The sequence below is a fragment of the Pleurodeles waltl genome, chromosome 9 (assembly GCF_031143425.1).
Source record: "Pleurodeles waltl isolate 20211129_DDA chromosome 9, aPleWal1.hap1.20221129, whole genome shotgun sequence".
NCBI classification, from domain to species: Eukaryota; Metazoa; Chordata; class Amphibia; order Caudata; family Salamandridae; genus Pleurodeles; species Pleurodeles waltl.
Window position 1 is genome coordinate 1,097,683,143 of NC_090448.1, and position 22,600 is coordinate 1,097,705,742.

Here is a 22,600-nt window from a genome sequence, read left to right on the forward strand (position 1 = left end):
GTATGGCTAGTCCTATGACTTTGAAGTGAGAGCTTTTTGTTTTGGTGGCTTTCTCACAGACACTAAAGATCACAACTAATACTGTACATGCCTGTCTTAAATCATGCTCACTTGACATGCATCTCCTTGAAGAGCTTTAACCTAAGGAGCAAACTCCATTAGGATTCCTAGGTCCCTTCAAGTTGCTAATTATTTAATTGCACTCACTTACGATATTGATCCTCATCTTAAAATGTTCCTTTTTCTTAAGTTAAGCGAGACAGCAGTGGCATTAATTGGTCCTGCATGTAATGCTGGAGCTGAGAAGGTGGGGGTCTGGTTAAGCAATGGTGCCCTCATACTGTAGGCAATGTTTAAGCATAGAAGATGCACAAATATTAGTTCGATAGTTGTGGAGTGGTACTATTACACACAGGTTTGGACTTTTTAAAATTATGATTAAATATCACTTTTGTAGTCTGGGCTTTAAGTTCCCATTAGCGGTACTAATGTAACCGTGGCAGCTCCTTGTTTGGGCAGCAGAGTGTTACCCCCCTGCCAGCAGCGGCAGCTGTAAAACCTTTTAAAGAAAACTAGTTTATTATTGTTTTCTTCAAAATGGGCGGGGCCACGGGTGTGACGTGCACTGAGGTGGAGTGCTCAGCACTCCCCCTTCACAGCTTGGGTGGCTGGCCAAACACACATGCACTGTAGGCTCTCTTTAGCCCAGCAACACGGTTGCTGGGCTGGAGAGAGACTGCACAGTCTCCCAGTCAGCCTGGGAGTACCCTGGCTGGGTGCTCCCAGCCAATCCTGACGCTGCTCTGAGCAGTGTTAGGATTGGCGCAGGACAGGCTGGGAGCCTGTGCCTGCAGAGGTAGAGCAGCGTCGAGAGACAGAGGAGTGGCGGAGAAGGTAAGTGTTCTTCTTCCCTTTTTAAAAAAAATTCTTTTTTTTTTTTTCATTAAATTTAATATTTATTCCCTCCCCTTCTGTGACCCTCAAGCCGTGCTTGTCAGCATGCAACTTAAAAGTGAGTAATGCTATGGTTATTATAGCCATTATTATGTAATTATTTTTGGTATGTTTTGTTTACGTATTTTAGCAAATGTAATATGCATTTCTTGGATTACATTTCAGTTTTAATACTGGTGTAAATACATGTTGAAAAATAAGATTACATAAATAAAATTTTAAAAATGTGATGGCCTATAAAGAAAGTACTGACAGACGCTGTCACAGTACTCGAAGGCTACCTAGTAATTTTGTGAATGTGGTCTAGATGCTGTCGGAGGGCTCGGAGTGTTGTGGATAACTCTGAAGAGGTTTTGCACCATTGTTGCTGGTGAGTCTGAAAAAGTGTTGCCCCTAATGTCAATGCTAGGGGGGCTTTGGTGTTGCAGATAACTCTGAAGAAGGGTTGCTTCAGTGCAGTAGGTTATATACTGATGCTAGTGTTAGTCATCAGGCGGGGGAGCAGCTATGTGGTGCTGCTGTAAGCAATGAGCAAGTTGAGAAAGAATACCAGGAAGAGGATGGGGAGGTTGGTGGTGTGGGTGTTTGTGCTAACGCTAGTGATTCCTCAAGCTGAGCAGATGGCTCCTCTGTTCCAGGTAATGCTCAGTCTGAATCAGAGCCCTCATTGTGCAGTTATTGTTATGGCCGAGGAGCTCGATGGGCTGATGCTAATGCAGAGGTTCAAGATTCTGAAGGTCGTGTCCAGGTAGCGAAAAGGTGCAGTTGACAGGGGATCAGACTCCTGCTTAAGTGGATGATGCATTTAAGTTTTCAATTTGTAATTGCATTTGACTTACTATCGTTTGCAAACAAACGAGCGAAGGCAGCTTTATATATTGAAGCCAAAATGTATTGAGGAGGTGAGAATAAAGGTGCAAGTGTAATAACTCTTGCATTCGAAAATACTTTATGAAGTAACTCGAAAGTCAATGTGAAAAGACTATGCACATAAACAACAGAACCTAAAGAAACGAGCATTGGCAAAGGCAATAGGTTTTGCCTATGTGAGATGTATTGGCTTTGTTATTTTTTTTTTTTTAACATGTTACACAGTAGCACATGCTGCTGTGCAACGTAGCTTAAAGTTAAAAACCTATAACACGTCATAGTGCTTTTTAAAAAAATACTTTAAGCCATGTTGGCTGTAATACATGTTAAAAAATAAAAAAGAAAAGTCTATATAGTAAACTAACCTTTGGAAGCAGCAGCCTACTACTTGTCACAGGCCTGCACTCAGAGCGCTGAGGGACTCACAAGGACCGAAGGAGCTGAGCCAGCGGAAGTACGTGCATTCTTACTTTTCATTTTTCTTTTTCTTTTGTGATTCCATGTGCTGCTGGTACCCTAGATATTTGTTTGGTTGTCCCACCAAATGTTTAGGGTACCAGCCACCATTGTTTGGTTCTAGAGGGCTCACCTGCATTATCCGGTCCGGGTTCGGAGGACATTTTTGGAGTATTTTGCACACTGTTGTAGTGGCTGCGGCTGGAGCAGTATGCTGAGTTTGAGACCTCCTCTGCATAAATGTCCAGGTCTGTGGGTCAGATCTGGAGCCTAGTATCTTTTGTTCTGGTGGATGTATTGTTCAGTTTATAGATCATGTGGCTGGAATATTGTACCTGCTGTCTCAGAAGCCACCTCTGAAGTATCGTATTCAGGTCTGAATGCAACATCTAGAGTTTTTTACCTACTGTTCTGAAGGTAAATCCATTATTCTCAACACTGTTCTTGGCGTACTGCTTGCAGTTTTGATGACTGCATTGAGAGTATTGTGCCTACTATTCGGGCCGCTTTGACAGAAGACTGATGTCCATGGTACTATAAGTGCCTTCTGGAGTGTTGTCTCCAATTCTGAGGGCCGCATCTTGAGTACTAATTTCAATGTTGAAAAAACTTGTCTGTGGCACCTAGTTTTATTGAGTGGGCTATCATTTAGTTCTGTGAGGTATGTAGGCATACTGAATAAATAAGCAACACGTAAAACACAAAAGAGAAATTGTAAAGTTGAAGTACTTTACATTTGCAATATTTATGTTAAATTTATTGTAACCTGTTTTCTACTGATTGTTAAATGTCAAATTATGGTGATCATTGGGGTTAGGGTCAGAGTTAAGAGCTGACTTTTGTCTTAAGGTCAGGGCTCAGAGTTCAAGTATATTTTAGTTTGCTTCCGGCCTAGTATTGGAGTTAACACATACAGTTTAGACTCGTACTATGAGTACATTTGGACTTAAATTAAGCTTAACTTCAGAGTTTATGGTATGTGCTAGTTCATTTAAATCATTTAAAAAAAATATTTCCTGAGTGTTCTTTTTTGATATAACTCTAAACACGAGAATTCTATTTTAGGTATTTAAACTTCCTTATTTTATTTTCATTTTAATTGTTTTTTGGGCATGAGCATGTTAGTACCATATATGGGGTAAAACATCCAGCACTGATCCTTGTATCTCGCATATCGGGCCCAGTTTTCCAACCCAGGGGTGGATCACAGCATTGTGGTGTTTTGCAGTCTCATGTGAAGTGTGCTTTAACTAGAGTAATGTCTCATGTTCTAGAGGCCACCTAAGGATTGTTCACTTGCTTAGTTTGTTTGTTCTGGGTCTTTTTATGGAGCGTTGTCAGTTCTGAAGTCTTCCACAAGGGTATAATGTTAGAGTCTGGACGCCCTACCTGCAGCTCCACCTGGTCCAGAGACCACGTCCAAAGGGTGCCTGGCTTAGTTGTGGAGTCTCAAGAAAAACAAACACTACTTTTATCTTCAGCACAAAGTAAGCAGGACTATGTATTTCTAATTTCCTTTATCCTTGAATGCGCAGCGCTCCAAAGTGGCTGATTTCTTGCCACAATTTCAAGCACCAAACTAAATATATGAAAAGAGAAGGCTCTTAGGTAAGAGTTCAAAGTATGAAACTTTGAGGCTCGAGGCTAACATTTGACTATGTATTTGATGTACAAATTGTAGAGAAATCAAGGAGCATGCTGCAGATGTATTGGTAGAGTACAAAACAATGATTGCATGTTAAATGGTCTGATCTGGACATGGGAAAACAATGGTACTGAAAAGCAGGGGAGAAGGTGAGCGCTGTGAAAGGCCTTTGTGTCCAGAGAAGGGAGGTAAATGCCTCAGTTAGTGTCACCACCACACTACAAGTCATTACGGACACTTTCTCCAGTCATGCATTTCCCCTACAAATCATAGAAAGCATGCGTTTTAGTTTAATTAGTTGTATAGAAGCAAAACACGACTGCAACACCAAAAATGCATTAGGCTATCTCAGAAAAGTTCAGGACTAGAAACTGTTTGTAAAGATGTGAAAAGAGGCAGCAGCCCTACTTAGTAATAGTGGGAAATTAAGATGAGGTGGCCCTTGGCTTTCTTTATGCTTTCTTAAGCAAATTCCTTATTGTCTTCCTTGCACATATATTCCCTTACTATGTAATCATGTATCTATATATTGATTAAGTTAGTCCTACAGTACAAGTGGAAAAGGAAAAAAAATACAATTTGAAAATAAAAAATAACCACTCTCTCAAAAGCTTTACTCTCTCACCATCACTGTAAACCTCTATCAATCTATCTCCATGCTCTGGCTCACCCCAAACCCATTCTACTACTATGATCTTCAAAATAACCCGTCCTAGACTCTTCCCTCCTGGCTCACCCCAAACCTCAGTTTACTGCTATCATCTCCCAAGCAGCCCTACTAAATTCTCCCTCATCTCTCTACTTCAACTCATCCCAAACCCCATTTTACTACTGCGATCTCCCCAGTCCCTTTGTACAGGCTCTTCTCTCCTCCATCTCTCCTTTACTCATCCCAAACCTCATCTTGCTGCTATGATCTCCCAATTAACACTTCTGGATTCTTCCCTCCTCCATACCTCCATTTTTATATTTGGTACAAATAACAGACTCCTGTCCTCTTCTCAAATTAATTTATACCTCCTTTATAGTAATACTGTACTCGTATTGCCCTATACTAATCCACCACTAATCAATCCTTTTAGGTTTTGGAGTAGTGTGCTACTCGCCTAAACGCGTTTCGATGCCTCGTCAGAGGTAGTAAGCGCTATATAATTACAATTACAAGTATTAAATCACACCAGGGCTGGCGTACAGACTGGGAAATACATGCAAAGACATTTGAGAGAGAGAGAGACACACACACGCACACCACCCCCACCCCCACTGCACAACAACATTGTACTAAGGACTGTGCTGGTTTTACAAGTTTTAAACAAATGTAAAGAGTAACAACATTGACAGGAGGGTGGGAAAACTAGTTTTATCTTTGTGCAACAGCCAGATACGTGTGCGACTGATACTTGGGGAAAAAAGCAAAGAACAGGGAGCACCAACAGGCAGGTGATGAATGATTAGAGATGAGAGAGAGACAACAGTGCAGATGTATGGATGCTGAGAAAGCACCTGGATTGATTGATGCATGAGTGGGTTGGTGCATGGATGTATGGATTAATGGCACCAAGAGGTTGGGTGCATAAATGGATGTATGAATTCCGTTTTGTAGGCTGCATAGCTGTATGGGTACGTGGGGGGGTGGGGGGAGGGACTTTTTTTTTTCTTCTTATTGAATCCGTTCAGTGACATCAATCAATGCAATACATTGACATAGCACGTGGACAGTATAAGAATGCGCATCACTAAACGGGGATGGATGAATAAATTCATGATTGTTTTTGCTATGGATGGATAGACGGGCGTGTTGGTGGATAGATGGGTGGATGAATGAATGGATTTGTAAGGTATATGGTGATGACTGACTGAATGAAGGAAGCTGAACATATATATAGGTAGCTATAAAGACATAGATGCAAGTTGATAGCTCAGTGCGTTAAGCACCTTGCTGACTTCTGTGTGTTGGTAACCTTCTCCTCATCCTTCCTAAATCTCTAATATGCAAAATGTTGCAGACGATAATCTTTGATAATTATAGTGCTCCGAAAAGGCACTTTTGGTGGTTGAAGATGCTATATAAAAGTAAGTTCCCACAGAAATAGACGGGTGGCTGCCTAGAGAGGGATGGGCTGGGTGATGGTGCTCTGGGGTGCAGAGATATCCCATAATTTAATCAGGGTGCAGCAGATGTGATGTGGCTTCTAGTGGCACTATTCCTGCAGCCTCACATGCAGCTTCAGTTTTCTGTTTTGCTCCCAGTCCTCTGCTGATTAAGTTCCCTTTCACACTCCTCGCCTAAAGATATCATTGGTCAGGGACATGGCACATTTTCTTTGGCAAGTTTGCAGCTGCTTTGGTTGGAACGAAGGAACTGGGAAGGTGGAGACAGATCTACAGAGGGTGTGAGTGGTAGGGGGGGATGGGCGGGGGGGGGTCAAAAAGTTCTCAAACTGTATGAAACCCCATAAGTAGGTCAAGGCAGGTTTGGGCTGCCGCTAGATGTCATGGTGCTCAGCTGTGCCCCAGTGTAGCTATAGACAGATGTCGCACAGTCCACTTCTGCTGAGTGTTTTTTTCTCTGTCTGAAGTTGACAAGGAATTGTCTGCTTTCTGGGTCACAAACACATACAGATGGGCTCGGATGAGGTGTGTAAGGGAACCAAGATCACACCAAGACGAGAGAGTGGGCTGATGAGGTGAGACAAAGCAGAAAGTGACAGCAGGATGTAGAAAGTGGGGGCCTTTCATATTGTATGTATCTCAGAGAGATTTCAAACTATTAAGGTATGTGAAAAATAAATACAGTGACTGCCTTTTATATGCAGTATGGGCACCGCTCACCAAATACATGAATGGTGGTGGTGACGGGGGTGTGGCGCATGTATGGACAAAAAACAGATGGGACCATGTAAGCCTAGGGAAAAGAAATGGATTCCTCAGAGGTTTGTGGGTTGTGCTGAAAGAAAAACGGACCAATTGGAGAAAAACAAGAAATAAAGCACACTGGAGTCGTGAACGGCAAAGACAAGCAGCAAAGGAAAAAGCAGAGAAGCAGCAATGGAGGTGGAATCTCTAGATGCGCAAGCAGCGATAGGAGGGAGGCTAGGAGGAGGACTGGGCAAGCAGCAAGAAATACAGACTGGATGAGAGGGGCAGATAGCCTGCAAAACAATGCATCTGGTGGAGTGCTAGACTATACTATAAAAAAGCCAATAGATCTCGCCTCTGCAAGAGTTATTGGCTTTTCCAATGTGTTTTAGCTGTGTTGCATACCAGTGTGGCTGCTCTTCAGCATGGTTAAAAGTTAGTGGCATAGGGGAGAGTGGTGTGGAGTGTCGTAGCGTGGAATGGCTAAGAGTGGAGTTTTGTAGAATTGAGAGGCAGAAAGTGTGTATTGTAGTAGTCCAGTGTGGAGTAGCATAGAGTGGCATACACTGGAGTGGCGAAGAGTGGACTGGTGTCTTACAGTCTTAGAGTGTTGCAGAGGGCAGTGTGCATTGTTGCAGAATGCAGTGATATAGAGAACAGTGGCTTGAATTCAGCAGCGTACAATGCAGCATCATAGAATGCAGTGGCCGAGATTAGAGTAGGTGCATAGTAGAGTAGAGTGGCATAGAGTTGAGTGATGCAGAGTACAGTCGAGTGGTGCAGAGTAGAGTGATATAGAGTGGCGTAGAGTTCAGTGGCAGAGATTGCAGTGGTGTAGATAGTGGCACAGAGAACAGTGAAGTGGTGTAGTGTGTAGAGTGCATTCCGTAGTATGCAATGGTTAAGAGTAGAGTGGCATAGAGTGCTGTGGAGTAGAGTGGCATAGGATGCAGTGGTTTACAGGAGGTTGTTTCAGAGTAGAGTGGAGTGGTGCCGAATAGAGGCGAGTTGCATACAGTGACGTGGAGTGTAATGGCTTAAAGTGGTGCAGAGTAGATTAGAGTGGTGTACAGTGGATTGGTGTAGAGTGCAGGGACATAGAGTTGAGTGTTGAAGAGTAAAGTGAATTGGTATAGAGTGTATTGGCGCAGAGTGGCATACAGTAGAGTGGAGTTGTGCAGAGTAGATTGGTGTGGCCTAGACTGGAGTGGTGCAGAGTGCATTGGCATGGAGTGGTGCAGAGTAGAGTGGTGTGGAGTGGAGTATTCGTGGTGTGGTAGCACACTGCCATTACACACAATACATTTTATTTGCAGAGACACACAGTTTTACTAATAAAACTATACAGTGCACAGACGAAAGTTTGTAGAAATTGCATCCACTAGTGTAATGATTTGGTTTGATCTGTTGTGTTTCCAACACACTTCAGAAAGAACAAAAAATGTGCTTCATTTGTGCTCCTAATTCCGACATTCTGAAATATCTACACAGTTCATTTAAATGCTGTCCTGTGCTAGAACAAAACTCTCTTACCCCCAGTACGCAGCAAGATTGTCACGTAAATCCTCTCACTTTGAAATCCGAGAAAGAAAAGTAAACAAGCACCCTCAGAAGACAGAGTCTGACATTTGATCTCAGTCTTTGAATAACCTGCAAATGTGACAAGATGTGACAAGATAAGAACAAGGTTTGTAGGCGTGTTACAGAAAGAGAGCACTCGTAAAGATACTGCAGATAAGGTTTGTGCATGGGAAGAACGGAACTCCAGCTGGGCAGCCTAAAACAAATAAAGCCAGCAAATGGAAAGCAAGAAAATGTGAGTTACAAACCACAACGCTAATGGCAAGCAACAGTGAGAATGCATTCCTAGGTCAGCTTTCTGAATGTCCCCAAGATGTCTTTAGCAAACCAGGCAGCTGCGCTGTCTGGTAAGCCGCAACCTAAAACGTACCTCTACAGGAGCAAGCACAGACTGGAAGCTGTACTTGGTCCAAGCTCCAGAGCAGGGACACACACACAAAACCCCAGAATCTGAGGTGAGGAGCAAGGAAAGGAGAAGTTCATGGGAGCCAACCAATGGAGAGTAAAGGTAATTACTGGGCAGGCTGTAATCCCCTTTTGAGATTTATTTTCATATTACAAGAGATTTTCGCAAGCAACACCTAAAAAGAAGGTATATTTGTCTTGGAATAGGCCCTTTATGGATTCACAGGTACATCCAGGTTGTCATCACAACAGGAAACCTCCCTGTTTTCCTCTAGAAAATACATCAGCTATCTGGCTACCTTCTCATGATGCTGCTATCCAAGATCCTGAATCCAATCACTTAAATGGAGCAGTCATGAGGTGTGTGGAATTCCTATAACTGGACACCCAGGACTTTTTGTTTGGGGTCAAGGACAACAAGGCTTCATTTTGTTTTGTTCTTGGGACAAGACGGCCCAACCTCCTGCAGCACAAACTCTTTGATTGCCAGGTTACAGGGAAGGCAACGGACTGCAGTTGAGGTAATATTTGTGTCCATATGTTAATGCTGTTCGAAATTGTATTTATGGTTCCTTCATGCAAATCCTTTATTAGGGTGCATGCCCTAAATAAATGTTGTAAGCTTACACTGCGCTACTGACAGTGGTTCCAGTAAAAAGAAAATGTGTACACATGCTTGCAATGTTTAACACTATGAGGTTACGTATAATGCCACCAGAATGCTCTGTGATAAGATGCAAATTTGTACAGACACTTGTAAGCAAGATAGATTCTTTTTTTCAAAATAAAATGTTCAGAAAGAAAACGCAAGTAGGAAAAAAAAAAGTTTTGTCAAATTACTGTGAAATTGTAGGTACTGTTCTTTTGAAGCATTATTTAGTAAAATGTTTTGATGCATGCTCGTATTTCCCAAAAATATTCACAATGGAAAATCAGTGTAACCAGTTTCAACATGATTATGGGAAACGTGAAAATAAGCATTGGCAAAGCCAATAGATCCAACATTCGTGGTCCGTCTTTAGGTCTTGTCAATGTGTGTCTTGTCTTCTGTCAAACTTTATTGTGAGCTGCCTGACCCACACCATTGTAACAAACATTGGCAAAAACAAATTGATCTAAAAGAACACTTTTCCACAGTAGGTCCTGGCTTTGAACAAAACTGCTTTGTCTACCAATATACTCCTTGTGGAAGGGCAGAATGCTATCACTCACAGTAAAGCCAGCCGATACATGGATAGAAAATGAATAGAATTTTAATAAAAACAAAGGGCCAGATGTATCGATAAACCAAATTGCGAATTTTAAGAAATCGCTATTTAAGAAATGCAAAATGGTATGTATGAAAATCGCAAATAGAGAATCCGACCTCATTCGCACCTATGGGCCTGCAGGCCCACATTTGCGCATTGTTTTTGCATTTCCCAAATTAGGAGATGCAAATCCCAGGGTGCTGGGGGCATTAGGCCCCATCTGCTGCACCCCAAAAAATGTTTAAGGGCATGTGAAGCACACACACGCCTTAGGGGCATGTGTGCGCTACATCTCAATTTTAAACATGCCTTTATAATGCATTTATAAAATTTGCACATGGTTACCACCAAACTTTAATTTGTGGTAATTGCATTTCCTAAATGCCCAATTCGCGTTTAGGAAATGCTTGATACATGTGCTTTGACAACCGCAAATAGGAATTCTCTATTTGCAATTTCGAGAATCGCAATTTGTGATTCTCTAAATGGGGTCGCAGTTTTAAGGAATCGCTATTTTAGCGATTCCTTAAAATTGCACAGCAAATGCCTTTCATACATTGCGAAAGGCATTTTTGCATTCGCAAACGGACGAATTTTGCAATTCGCACTGTTTGCAAATGCAAAAAAGCTTGATACATCTGGCCCAAAAAGTCTTGGTTAACGCCAGACCTAATTAGGGGTTCAATTCTTAAAGCAAGTCCCAAAATTGCACCCTTGGTGTATATCTTTGTATTAGTGCATAATGATCATTTTCATGAATTCACAATACTTTACAGAAGTAGACCAGGAAATCGTACTCCTAGAAAATATTTGTGAATTGTATTTTAGCAGGAGCAACTATTCATATGTAGATTTGCTCATGCAAAAACCTGTTGAGTGTTTACAAGTTCACTTTCCCTCCAACCATTTTTTTTTCCCAATTGTGGAAGAAGTTTTATTTCTGCACTTTCCAGGAGTACATTTCCAGCCATTCTCAGTATAGGAAAAGAGCTGGTGAAAATCCTTAAAACAAGCAAGTTTGTAGGTTTGCACAGACTCTAAAGGCATTCCAACCCTGGAACTATTGCTTAACGCAACCTCCAACCCCACAGGTTGATCTGCGAAAAGGTGACAAAATAAGTAAGTTGCTAGTATACAAGCCCTACTGTTGTATTAACCCTGGCATATCATCAAAGCTCTTACATAATGAGATCTTTGTTATAATGTGTTGCCGCACTACATGGTACCACAGGGGCAAGTTTTTTTTTTTTTTTGTTTTTTTTAACAATACAAGTAAATTTATGATGCAACCTGTCCCTTGGACTAGTAGATATTTTATTGAATTCCACACCCCGCGGTCATGAGTGCAGTCATGCCAAGATACTGTTGGGTAGTTTGGTCTTGATTATGCATGGAAGGAAGTCTGTGATGTGTGCAATGGACCTGTACATTACCTCTGCTTGTTCATTCTTCCTTCTTCACAAGATGGGCAACTCATCTCTACCCTGTGTGATGACACAGAAACTAGAGAGATGTCTGCTATTGCGATCGTAGTTTTTCTCTAGTTTTGAGTGTGCAGGGAGCGGTTTCTTCATTGGAGCGTGGCCCCTCCACTTCTACTCAGAGCTGCCACATATATTACTATTCATTTAAAAAAGCAACCTTTTTAAAATTAATTAATAGTGCTTGACTGTATTTCAACTGGGCTCTCTTGCTTGTGTGTTGTTAGAAGGGCAGGGCCTGGCCAAAACTGTTTACTGGCAGGCAGCATGTTTTAGGTGAAGTGTACATGTCAGGCTGGGCAGGTCTCTTGCAGTGTCCAACCTGAGATGCCCACTTTATCCCTCTTCACCCAGCGCTGTTGAGGAGCCAGTAGTATTACAGAACAGTTCCCCTGTTCTCCGTGGGAGCCCTGGTTCACCTGTCCCTCCAATCTGTTGCTCTCATGCTGTTTACTGCTGATACACAATGCGAGCAACACATGGATTGCTTCTCTTTAAGGCAGTTGAGCCGGGCCTCTCTCCCCTGACCCATGTTTAGCCGTCAGCCTGTTGGTGGGTGTATTTCAGAACATGACCAATTACTGTGTGGCTATATTTTTAAGCTTTACAGTGATTGGCTATCAGGGATGTAAAATGTAATAAAATATCTACTTGTCCACAGGGAATGTTGCTTCTTAAATCTACATGTCCTGTAAAAAAAAAAATCTACTTGTCCTTTTGGTGCCATGTAGTGCTGTGACAAATTATGGCAGCAATCCTCTTATGTAAGAGCTCTGATAACAGCCTCTCTGATTATGCCAGGGCTAATGCTATAGTAGGGCTTGAATACTAGAAATGTTAAGCCCTACTATAGTAAGTTCCTTATTGTGGCACCTTTCTGCAGATCTCCATACAGGGGCTGGAGTAAGCAATAAGCAATAGTTCCTGGCCCTTTGCATCTGTGCAAATCTACCAACTTGCATGTTTTAAGGATTTTCACCAGCTCTTCACTAATCTTTTCCCATACTGAGAAAAGTTAGAAATGTACTGCTGACAAGGGCAGAAGTAGAAGGTCTTCTAGGGTTGGGGAAGAAGTGTTTGGAGGGAAAGTGAACTTGTAAAAGCTCAACAGATTTTTGTCTGAGCAGATCTACACATGCATATTTATCTGCCCATGCTAAGATACAGTCCACAAATATTTTCTAGGAATACGATTTCCTGGTCTATTTCTGTAAGTTCTTGTGAATTAATGAAAGCCACTAATTCAAAGACAGATACCACGGGGACACTTTTGTGACTTTCTTTAGGAATCGGGTCCCTAATTAGGTCTGGTGTTAACCGAGACATCTTGTTTTTATTAAAATTGTATTTATCTTTCTATCAGCTGGCTTTACTGTGAGTGATAGCGTTCTGCTCTTCCACAAGGAGCATATTGGCATACAAAGTAGTTTTGCTCAATGCCAGGAACTACTGTGGCAATGTGTGCTTTTTAGTCCAAAACAAGTGTTTTTTTTTGCTTTTTGCCAATGTTTGTTACAATGATCAGGGCCTGGCAGCTCCCACAACAATAGTGTTACAAAGCCATGTCAGAACAAGATACAGATTGACAAAACCAAGAGACTGCCAACCAATGTCAGATTGGTTGGCTTTGCTAGTGCTTGTTTCTTTTCATGCTTCCCACAATCTTGTTGAAAATGGCTCAACTGATTTTCCATTATGAATTTCTTTTGGGAAATACTAACATGTACCAACACATTTTACTAAATGATGCTTCAAAAAAATAGCATCTAAAATTTCACAGTAATTTAGCAGAACGTTGTTTTTTTTTTCCTATTTGCATTTTTTCTGAAAATGTTATTTTGAAAGCAAAGAATCCTCACTCTTGCTTACAAGCTTCTGCAAACATTTTGCATCTAACCAGACAGCATTCTGGGAGCATTATACGCATCATCATATTGTTAAACTTTTCAAAGGTGTGTACGCGTATTTTTATTTTTTTTATTTTTACTGGAACCACTGTCAGTAGTGTAGTGTGACCTTACAACATGTATTTAGGGTCCACACCCTAGTAATAAAGGCTTTGCATTAGTGAACCATACATACAAGTTCGTACAGCATTAACATATGGACACAAATATTACCTTAACTGTAGGCAGTTCCATTCCCTGTAAACTGACAGCCAAAGGGTTTGTGTTGCATAGGGTTGGATGTACTTGTCCCAAGGACAAAATAAACAGGAAACGTTGTTGTCATTGACCCTAAACAATATGTCCTGGGCATCAGGCTATAGGAATTCCACACCCCTGGCTTGGCAATAAAGGACGATGCTTAGGTTATTTATGATATTTAAGAGGTCACTCTGAGACTTTGTTTGAATTGATGGAGTTCCAGGCTCCTAGCCTCTCCGTGTGAAAGTGGTTGCTTTCCCAGAAAGGTGTGCCAATGTTTACCTGCTATGGATGTATTTGCACTTGTGAGCCTTCCAACTCATTTTGTGATGTGTAATTTTTTTGTTTCCGATTTTGAGTTTTATTTAAACATAAGTAAATAAGATATATTAGCGCAGTTAAAGACTGTGTAAAAGGGGTAACAATATTTTTAAATACAGCTTTTGGGCAAACTTGCAGCAGATAATTTTCAGCATACACGTCAAGTGTATCTTTGTGTGGGGAGATCAGGTCCTCTGCGTGAGGGTTGTCAGTAGGATATAAAGTAATAAGGGAAAGGAAAATCTAGTTAAATAAAATAAAATAAGACCAGGCACTCTGAGTGCTAAGTTACAAATGGAGGGAAGTAATAATGATACAGCTCTGTTGCCCAAACGATTACATATAGTAATCCTTGTGCGTCTCAGGGTTCATCCGTGGTGGGTGCCTCCCATAGTTTGGTCAAATGTTCCTCCCATTGCTGGATGAGTTCATATTTAATTTTGGGATGTTTAATGAGGACCGGTTGCAAATGTGTTTCGAATTCCAGATCAATAGGGCTTTGTGGTACATGTCAAGCTGTTTTCACTACTCTGTTCACAGGTTCAGTCTTGCATCTTCAGACTTTAAAATGACTTGGGCTACTTTGGGGAATCTGTTTTGTTACCGGTTCTGTGTAACAATACAAATGCTGTATCTTACATTACACCACTGGCAACTGAACTATAGGTAAAAGGCTAAATATGACTAGTCTATTCATAAACATCTGTATTGGACAACGTTTCATTTGTAAGCAATCTATTGAAATTCTGTCCTGGATTGACTGTCTTCGATCATGGGGTTTTGCAGGAAAATACATAGTAAAAGTGTCCCAGAGGGCTGGGCATTTAATTGATTCTCTTTAATGTTTCAGGCATACGTCATCATTGCCTTTCTACTGTCTAATGTACTATCGATATGTGACTCTATGTGCATAATGGTGGCATCCGAAAGACCTGGATACCTTGAAGACATTGTCTCCTGTTCGCAGGATTGCGCCAGATGAGATGCCCAATAAGAGATTTTTCTTTAATTTGAGCTACAAATACACCTCTCCTTTTGCAACTTGTACAGCTGTTATGATGAGACACCCTGGTGTGGTAATTCTCAGCACACTATCTTTCCAACTCTCCTGAATTCTGCTCTTGAGGGATAGTTTTAGAAGGTGTGGGATCTCCATGTTCCAGTCTGTCTCCATGTTCATTATTGACTAAACCTCTGGTCTGAGGCAAAATCTTTCCACGTCTACATCATCTCTGTTTTGAGAGCACCACAGATTCTTGAAATAATAGTAGCTCATGAATACGACTTGCCCTATGCTTCATTCAATCCACAATATCTAAGGTCAGCAGTTCTTAATGAGCAAAAATGAATGAAAACCATTCTGATTAGTAAGTCATGTATTTAACCAAAGCATCCTGTCTTAATTTATACTTCACACCAAATCCCTCCCTTTCAAAATCAATCAATGTGGTTGCCCAGGATATGCTTAAGACCAGATGCCTCCACTGGCCTATATTATGTTTAAGAGTTGGTATTCCCAGTTCTCTGAGGTATTACTCACATTATCATTATCATCTCTCAATGTTGGAAAACTTCTGTTACACAATAGCACACAGAAGGGGCTTGATACAATTGGTGGTAGAGTGGTCCGAATTAACTCTTGTCATCTTCCCCACACATTCTGGGCCTCATTAAAAGTTTGCTAGACAGAAAACTCCATCCACCAAACTCCAGACAGAGTGGCTGCCACCAATGCAGCGACCTCCCAGTCATTAAGAGTTTCCCACTTGGTCGGTGGGCGGAAACCTAAGTTTCCACCCGCTGGCCTAGCGGGAAACAGGCTGCAGCATTGTCTCTGGCTCGAAATGGAGCCGGTGGTAATGCCATAGACAACAGGATGCACCAGTACCCTGCAAAGCAGACAGTGAACATTGCAACAGTGCTGGGCAGGAAGACCCATGCACTGCCCATGCCAGGTCATGGGCAGTGCATGCCCCCCCTCGTAGCCTCCTGCACCTGTTCTTTGCCAGCTTTTCATGGCTGTGTTACCACCATGAAAATGCTGACTGAGGACGAGGTCGTAATTCGCAGGGCAGCACTGTCCTGGTGGATTATGGTCTCCGCCACAGGCAGACTGCCTGGCGGAGCTGGCCGTCGGACTGCCAGGGTTATGTGGTGGTCGGACTGCCACCTCGAGTGTGGCGGTCCTAAGACCACCACACTCTTAATGAGGGCCTCTGTCTTTGACTATCTACTACTACCAGGTACCAACTGCCTTTTCACCCATAAAGCTGAAATATAATGCTTTCTCTGTGACTTGTGAAACAGTTATACAAGGCAGTGCCTTTGTTCCCATTCTGTTCATTGTTCTTATTTTCCCCAAATTCTATCACTTGACTTCCACAAATATATAATATGTTCCCCTCTGTTGTGTCGATTCTGCCTCAGCCTCTCTTTGCCTGATAGCAATAGCAAAGCCATCTCTTTAAATCCAAACCTGACCTCTTCCTCACTCTACTGCATTTGTTTTGTGCTCTTTGGCCTCTATTAATAATTTGGTATGATATTATACATTATTTGTAAATCCATCACCTGCTTTTTCGTGAAATCTCAATATTGTTGAAAATGGGCATAGGTTTGTTCAGGTTTTATGTCTCTTTCTCAAATATCTCACTTCACACTTGATTAATGTGTAGCTTACACATTTTCTTTTTGGGTGTTGCAATGTCATTTCCTATTGCTGGTCCTTTATTTGTACTAATTACTATCTTGTGCTTTCCTAGGAGTCATGGTAATAAATATTCATGGTTTTTAAGTGGCCAAAAAATCATGAAGTTGATGTACTAAAACTTGCACACAGTATGTATTATTGTTTTAGTATGTCTCTTTTTTTCTGTTTTAGAACTATGCACAAAAAGAAATCTAGAAACTAACTGGACAAGAGTTGGTTCACTGTCTCTGCCCCCAGAACACTTCTCGTACTGCTGAATTTGAAAGCATATCACTACCCAACATGGTCGTAGTGTGCAAACTTATAAGCAGGCCCTCTATTTTCCTAGGAATCCAGAGGTGGAAACCCCTTGGTCCTTTGCTCGGAAGTACATCAACTAACTGTACAGTAAGATTGTATCGTGACAACTACCGGAGGCCTGGGGTACCACCTGATAACACGCCACCTTGGAAAAAGATCAACTTTGACTTCAAAAAGGGTGTAGAAGGGGTGAAGAAACATTTTGGACTTTTAAAGCAAGAGATTATAGATCATGTGACTGGACCAGAGGGCAGGCCCTTGGAAGAATACTTGTTAGAGCAGACTAAAGTAGTATGGGAGTTTCGCAGCCAGCATGATCTGGATGAATGGATTGTCTCCTCCGACCAGGAAGTTGGAGGAAAAAGTGAGGCATACCTGAAATTGGGCAGAAATAACCAGACTGCTCTGCTATACGGTACACTCAACACAGAAGTCCCTCGGGATGGAGAAACCAGATACAGTGGCTATTGTTCCATGCGTTCCAAACTACCACAGGTAGGCAAAATTATAACTCTTGAATTTAAACCTAGACACCAGTGGAAAATGATGGCAGCTTTTGAGGATAAAATACGGTTGTAACATTTGAGTTTAGAGTTTCATCCCTAATCTGGGAGATTGCACCATTTTGTAATTTCCATAGGAAATGGGTATATGTTTCCTTAGTGGTTTCCATCACATTTTCTCCTTTTTTGTCACCATTTTATATTAATTCTTGCACAAACATTTAGCATGTGAAAGTTTTCTTCTGTTCAGTCTTAAGACAAGGAATCAAGTGACTGTTTACCCTATTGTACAAGACTGCTGTTTGTCACACATCACACTGAACATAATAGCAGGAGCAGACACCACAGCCTCTTATTTATCTATTTAAGTATGTACATATTTATATACGTACATACATAAATAATTTTGTGCTATTTCCATAGCACAAATCTAGCCAAAAGGCAGCAGATTTACATGGCCTTTCAAAAGGTGACATGTTAATTCTTTCCTAAATGGAAGCTGCATTGGTGTGGTCCTGATGTTTATGGGGATGTTGTTCCTGGTGCGTACATAGATGGAAAAGGTGTGTGTGTTTTTTTTTCGTTTTTGTTTTTGTTTTTTTGTGTTCTTTTCTCCAGTTCTTAGTCTGCCGCCTGATGGTGTCCTGCCTGCGGGTGTGCTGAGAACCATCAGAGATAGTGAGCTTGTGTGCAAGATGAGTGAGGCTGCGGATTGTGATGGCTGTGTAAATGATGCAGCTGGTTTTAAGGATGGTGCAGGCCAGCCAGGAGAGCTAGTGGACCCCCATCAGGATAGTGTTTGTGATCATATTCCTTCAGACCCTGCACATCAAGAGGTATCTGAGGAGAGAGACTGTTAGTCTCCCATGGCGGTGGTCGATCTGCACGCAATAGGATGCAAGTACAGCAACGTATAAAAAAGACTTCAATAGGATGGTGTGAAAGCAGTTCTTTGGCATCCAGTGAAGTTTAAGATTAGAAATGAGTCACTAGCACAGCGTCACCTAGGTGGATGCAGCTAAGGCTTTTTTGGAGACACACAGGAGAGGGCTTGAGAGGACAATACCGGATAGGTGTTTTGCCTAGGTGCTTTCAGTTAAGATTCCTACATTATTCCTCTTGGCTAGCATGATTGATTGCTCCTTTTATGATACAACACAGTATAATATAGGACTAATATTTGGGAGACTCATCTGGGCGTTATAGCTTTACAAGCAGATGTACCCTACTTCCTCCTTGGTTTCTCCTTGAGTTCATCACCTCGCCTCACCCTGTTATTCTCCTTTCCTATTGGTGTGGGGATGTTTGGAGTTATGGACAATTAAACAAATCCTGTAATTTGGTTAAATGTATTTTGTGATTGTATGTTTACTATCTTCACACCTAAAATCCTTGTGATTGCTAGATGTTCAAAGAAAATGTATTGAATCCTAAAACATAGCTCTTAATTCCTCTCTTTTTGTTGCTGAAGATGTCCAGTTGCATGTTTGTAATGGATGTATGTATCAAACATCTGAAAAGGAAGCCAAGTGGTGTAAATAGCTGAAGTTATTCTAGGTATGATTCCTCGCCTTTCTGGTATTAAGTGAGTCAGTCACATCTGCCTGGAGATATTTTCAAAAGAGGAGAGTGGAGTTCTTTTTGACAACTTCTAACCCGAATGCTGTACATGGGTAAAGCAGCAATGGGTGGTTACAGACAGCATTGTGGAGAAACCGCCACCCTAATCCTACTTTACTTCCTTTATAACCTATGCCAATCGCTCCTCACCCCAGACCACCCCCACCACGCATTCCGGTTTCGCACACATCCAAATTTTATCAGTCAACATTGCACTCTTTATCATGACTGCTCTTTAAAATGGACTTGAGGTATGTGCAATTTGTGATTTATTCCCACACCCAAACATCTCCTTAGCGTTCATTGTCAAACGATATCTCCTTAAGTTGCACATAGAACATGTAATCGTAACTAACATATTTTTATTGCACTGAAGTCTCTGAGAGATATTCTAGTTGTCTAAAGCATGCACCTCATTTCAGCTCTTACAAGAAGTGGCAGGCACGAGATGCAAACAACCCTATAGGTGCGAACTGTAAATCACTGAAATAATTGATTGCCTCAATGACACTTGTGCCAGCGTGTTTGATGACGTGGATGGACTGTATGGCTCTGCAGCCAAAACCAACACACACCAAAGTGCAAGCATGTGGCAACAAGAAGTGGCTTCATATTGCTGACATCTTAAAAACCGCAGTGTTCCATAACACACACACCGTTGTGGCCTGTTTCTCTGTTACCACCACAAATTAAACCCAGGATAGACCAAAATGAGCTGAAGTTCTGCCAAAAGTGCAACTCCCAAATAACACAAAAGAGCATTCTGTGCAATATGATTATAGTGGGATGTGATCACTAGGCACCTATGCACTGCTCAAATCATGTTCAAATTCTATGAACACCTACTCATTTGTAAAATCAGTCCCCATTTGAGACCATAAATCTTAGCCCGAATCTGCCAGCATTTTAAAATTGGAAGGTGGGAGATTTTGCAAAAAACAAATGGGGGGGATGTGTTTTCACTTGTATCTGTACTTGTATTGAAGCGAAGGCAATTTTAGGCAGGAGACCGCTAAAATAAACAAATTTCTTGGCTTCAAAAATTGCGAGTCTCCTGATTCAGCTGCGTTGCCATGTATGCTGGTAAATGAACTCTGAGAGCAGATTATAATCCACTTTAATATAGTGGAAGCTGTTTCATCAGTGTGGCTCCCCAAAAAATATTTTAAATGCGCTGTGCAGCCTATCTTTATACTGTAATGCATCATTTTAATCTCATAAATCTAATGGAATGCATTGATTTAATCTAATAATGCAAATGCGAAGGATTAACCCCTGACATGGGACAACTAGAGATCTCAAGGTCCTAGCATGTTCTCGCCGCAAATCCTCTTTAAAGCTGTGTAGAAGACATGATTGCAGCCCTCAACCAACAGAACCTGCCTAAGCACACAAACAAACCAGCACAACTGCAAATCAGTGCTTTAGAAAAACGAGCAGTCAGGCCTAGCTGACAAATTTATTTTTAGCAGTTCCAATAACCCAAGTCTTGAAACCTACTAGAGTAACTGAAGAGTAATACGGGTATTTACGTAGCTTTGACTACCTCTGTTGAGGAGCTACAGCAAAAGTGCCACTGTGGTAAAATGCATAAACATTTGAGGTGAGAGTGGTTTTGACATTTTTGATGTTTTTTTTTTTTTTTTAACCTACACTTACAATGTCTAGCAGTGGAAGTCTTTTTTGTTATGGAATTTATGGCTACAGTATATGCTCATAGATTGTATATATGTTGCATCCCTCACCCCCGTAGATCACCAGCAACCCCAACACCCTCAGCTAATCAGTCATTACATATTTACATAGGTAACAGAGTTCCCATGTATTTGCTCTCGAACAGGCCTGTAAAAATTAACCAAGAAGACAAATTGATGGTATCTTCTCGTGCGTTTGGAAGAAATGTGGGTGGCCTTGAGGGAGTTCCAATTGTCCTCACATTAAACCAGAGTTTCTGAGACTGGGTCAGACCCTGAGAGCTAACGGGTATGCTTTCGGTTAAGCAGCAGGTATTAACCATTTCAGGTCATTGCTGGTGCATTTGGAAGACACGTGGGTAACCCAGAAGAAAAAGTCTGTAGTCTTGCTATTTGACCATCACCTCTGGGTGTTGGGATCAGACGCTTCGAGCTCCCAAGCATGGCGACTGCTTCAACTTTCAAAGCAGCTTGTAAAAATGTTTTTTTTGTAGGAAACGTGGGTGCCAATGACTATATCACTTCTGCTTCTGCTGTTGGAATGGAATTTCTGAAACTAGTTCAAACCCTGAGAGCACACAGGCAGTCTTTTGGAAATCTGTTCAAGAAGCAGCAACGCATTTTTGTTTTCAAGCCTAGGAGGAATTGGTGTATACCTCGATCTCTGGTAGGACTCCGGCTAGTGCAGGAGACACAGAATGCCACTAGAAGCCTTGAAGCCCAGCTTGGGACACTGCCATTGTGTGTGGCCTGTCCCTGACACTAATTGTGAACTGCCACAATGGCTTTCTGTGTTCCCCAGATTTTTCCTCCTTGGGGGCTAGTTTGAAAGCCTTAATAGTGTAAAAATATCTGTTCACTATATGGACTTTGTTTTCGGTTTGTGTGTTAAAATCATGCCTGTTATTTGGCATGCAACCTTGAATGGGTCCCCATGCCCAGCTTGCACTAACCGATTCAGATCCCTGCACCGAGTGAGATCTGGCGCGCACTATGAGGCATTTTCCATTTTAATAAACTTTGAGTAGTTTTATTCAGAAACGCTTATTTCAAAAGCAGTTCAATCACTGTAAGTAAAGATCTTGTTTTTAACATTAAATTACAGTTTAATTTTGTTTAACACTGAAGTTTATAAATCACACTGAACACTAATCGACATCCTGAACATTTTAAATGTCATGCTCTCTTACACACCATATTATCCTTTATTTTCGGAGTAATTGTTCCTCTTCATCATTGGATAGGAGACTAATATTGAATGTACCCTTTCTTCATACTCTTGCCCTACAGTCGTCCTAACACTGCACATCTTTATAACGAGACAAAATAAGTCACAATTTGAAGTCTGTACAAACCTCCTGATCCCATAGTGGTTCTCCTGTTCCATTTCTGAGCATGTCCTTGTTTACTTTATACATGATTGTAACCAGCACTTGGTCACTTTTCCACTATATGTGCGTCGCACCCGGGGCTTGGAGGTGGACATGGGCCTGCTTCCGGCAGCTTCCTGTCAAAAGATCAGAAAGAGAAAAGGACAGCCACAGCCTCTGACCTCTCTGGTTAAGTCACCGTGGGCGCGGGCCAGTCACATGAAGCAGGGCCATCGTTTCACCCTATGAATCATTGACAGCCCTGCTACATTTGAACCACAGGCTGGGCAGAGGACCGTGATGCCTGCCTAAAAGATGATACTGGGCGGAAGGTGCCAAATCTGCGCACACAGGTACATAAGTCCTAAATTTGGCCCACCTACCAGGAGAGGTTTTTCCTGCCAAAATGGGAAGAATATTGCTAAGTTTTGCAA

General features: G+C 41.7%; 1 protein-coding gene across 3 annotated transcripts in view; it reads left to right on the plus strand.

Moving 5' to 3' along the window:
- NDUFAF1 (NADH:ubiquinone oxidoreductase complex assembly factor 1) overlaps nt 1-22,600 on the plus strand; it is a 124,475-nt gene that overhangs the window by 29,803 nt on the left and 72,072 nt on the right. For all 3 annotated transcript variants that reach the window (XM_069208794.1, XM_069208793.1, XM_069208795.1), the window contains exon 2: nt 16,851-17,474. In XM_069208794.1, the coding sequence (XP_069064895.1) occupies nt 16,962-17,474 (513 nt within the window). In that variant the 5' untranslated portion in view covers nt 16,851-16,961. The remainder of the gene's footprint in view (nt 1-16,850; nt 17,475-22,600) is intronic.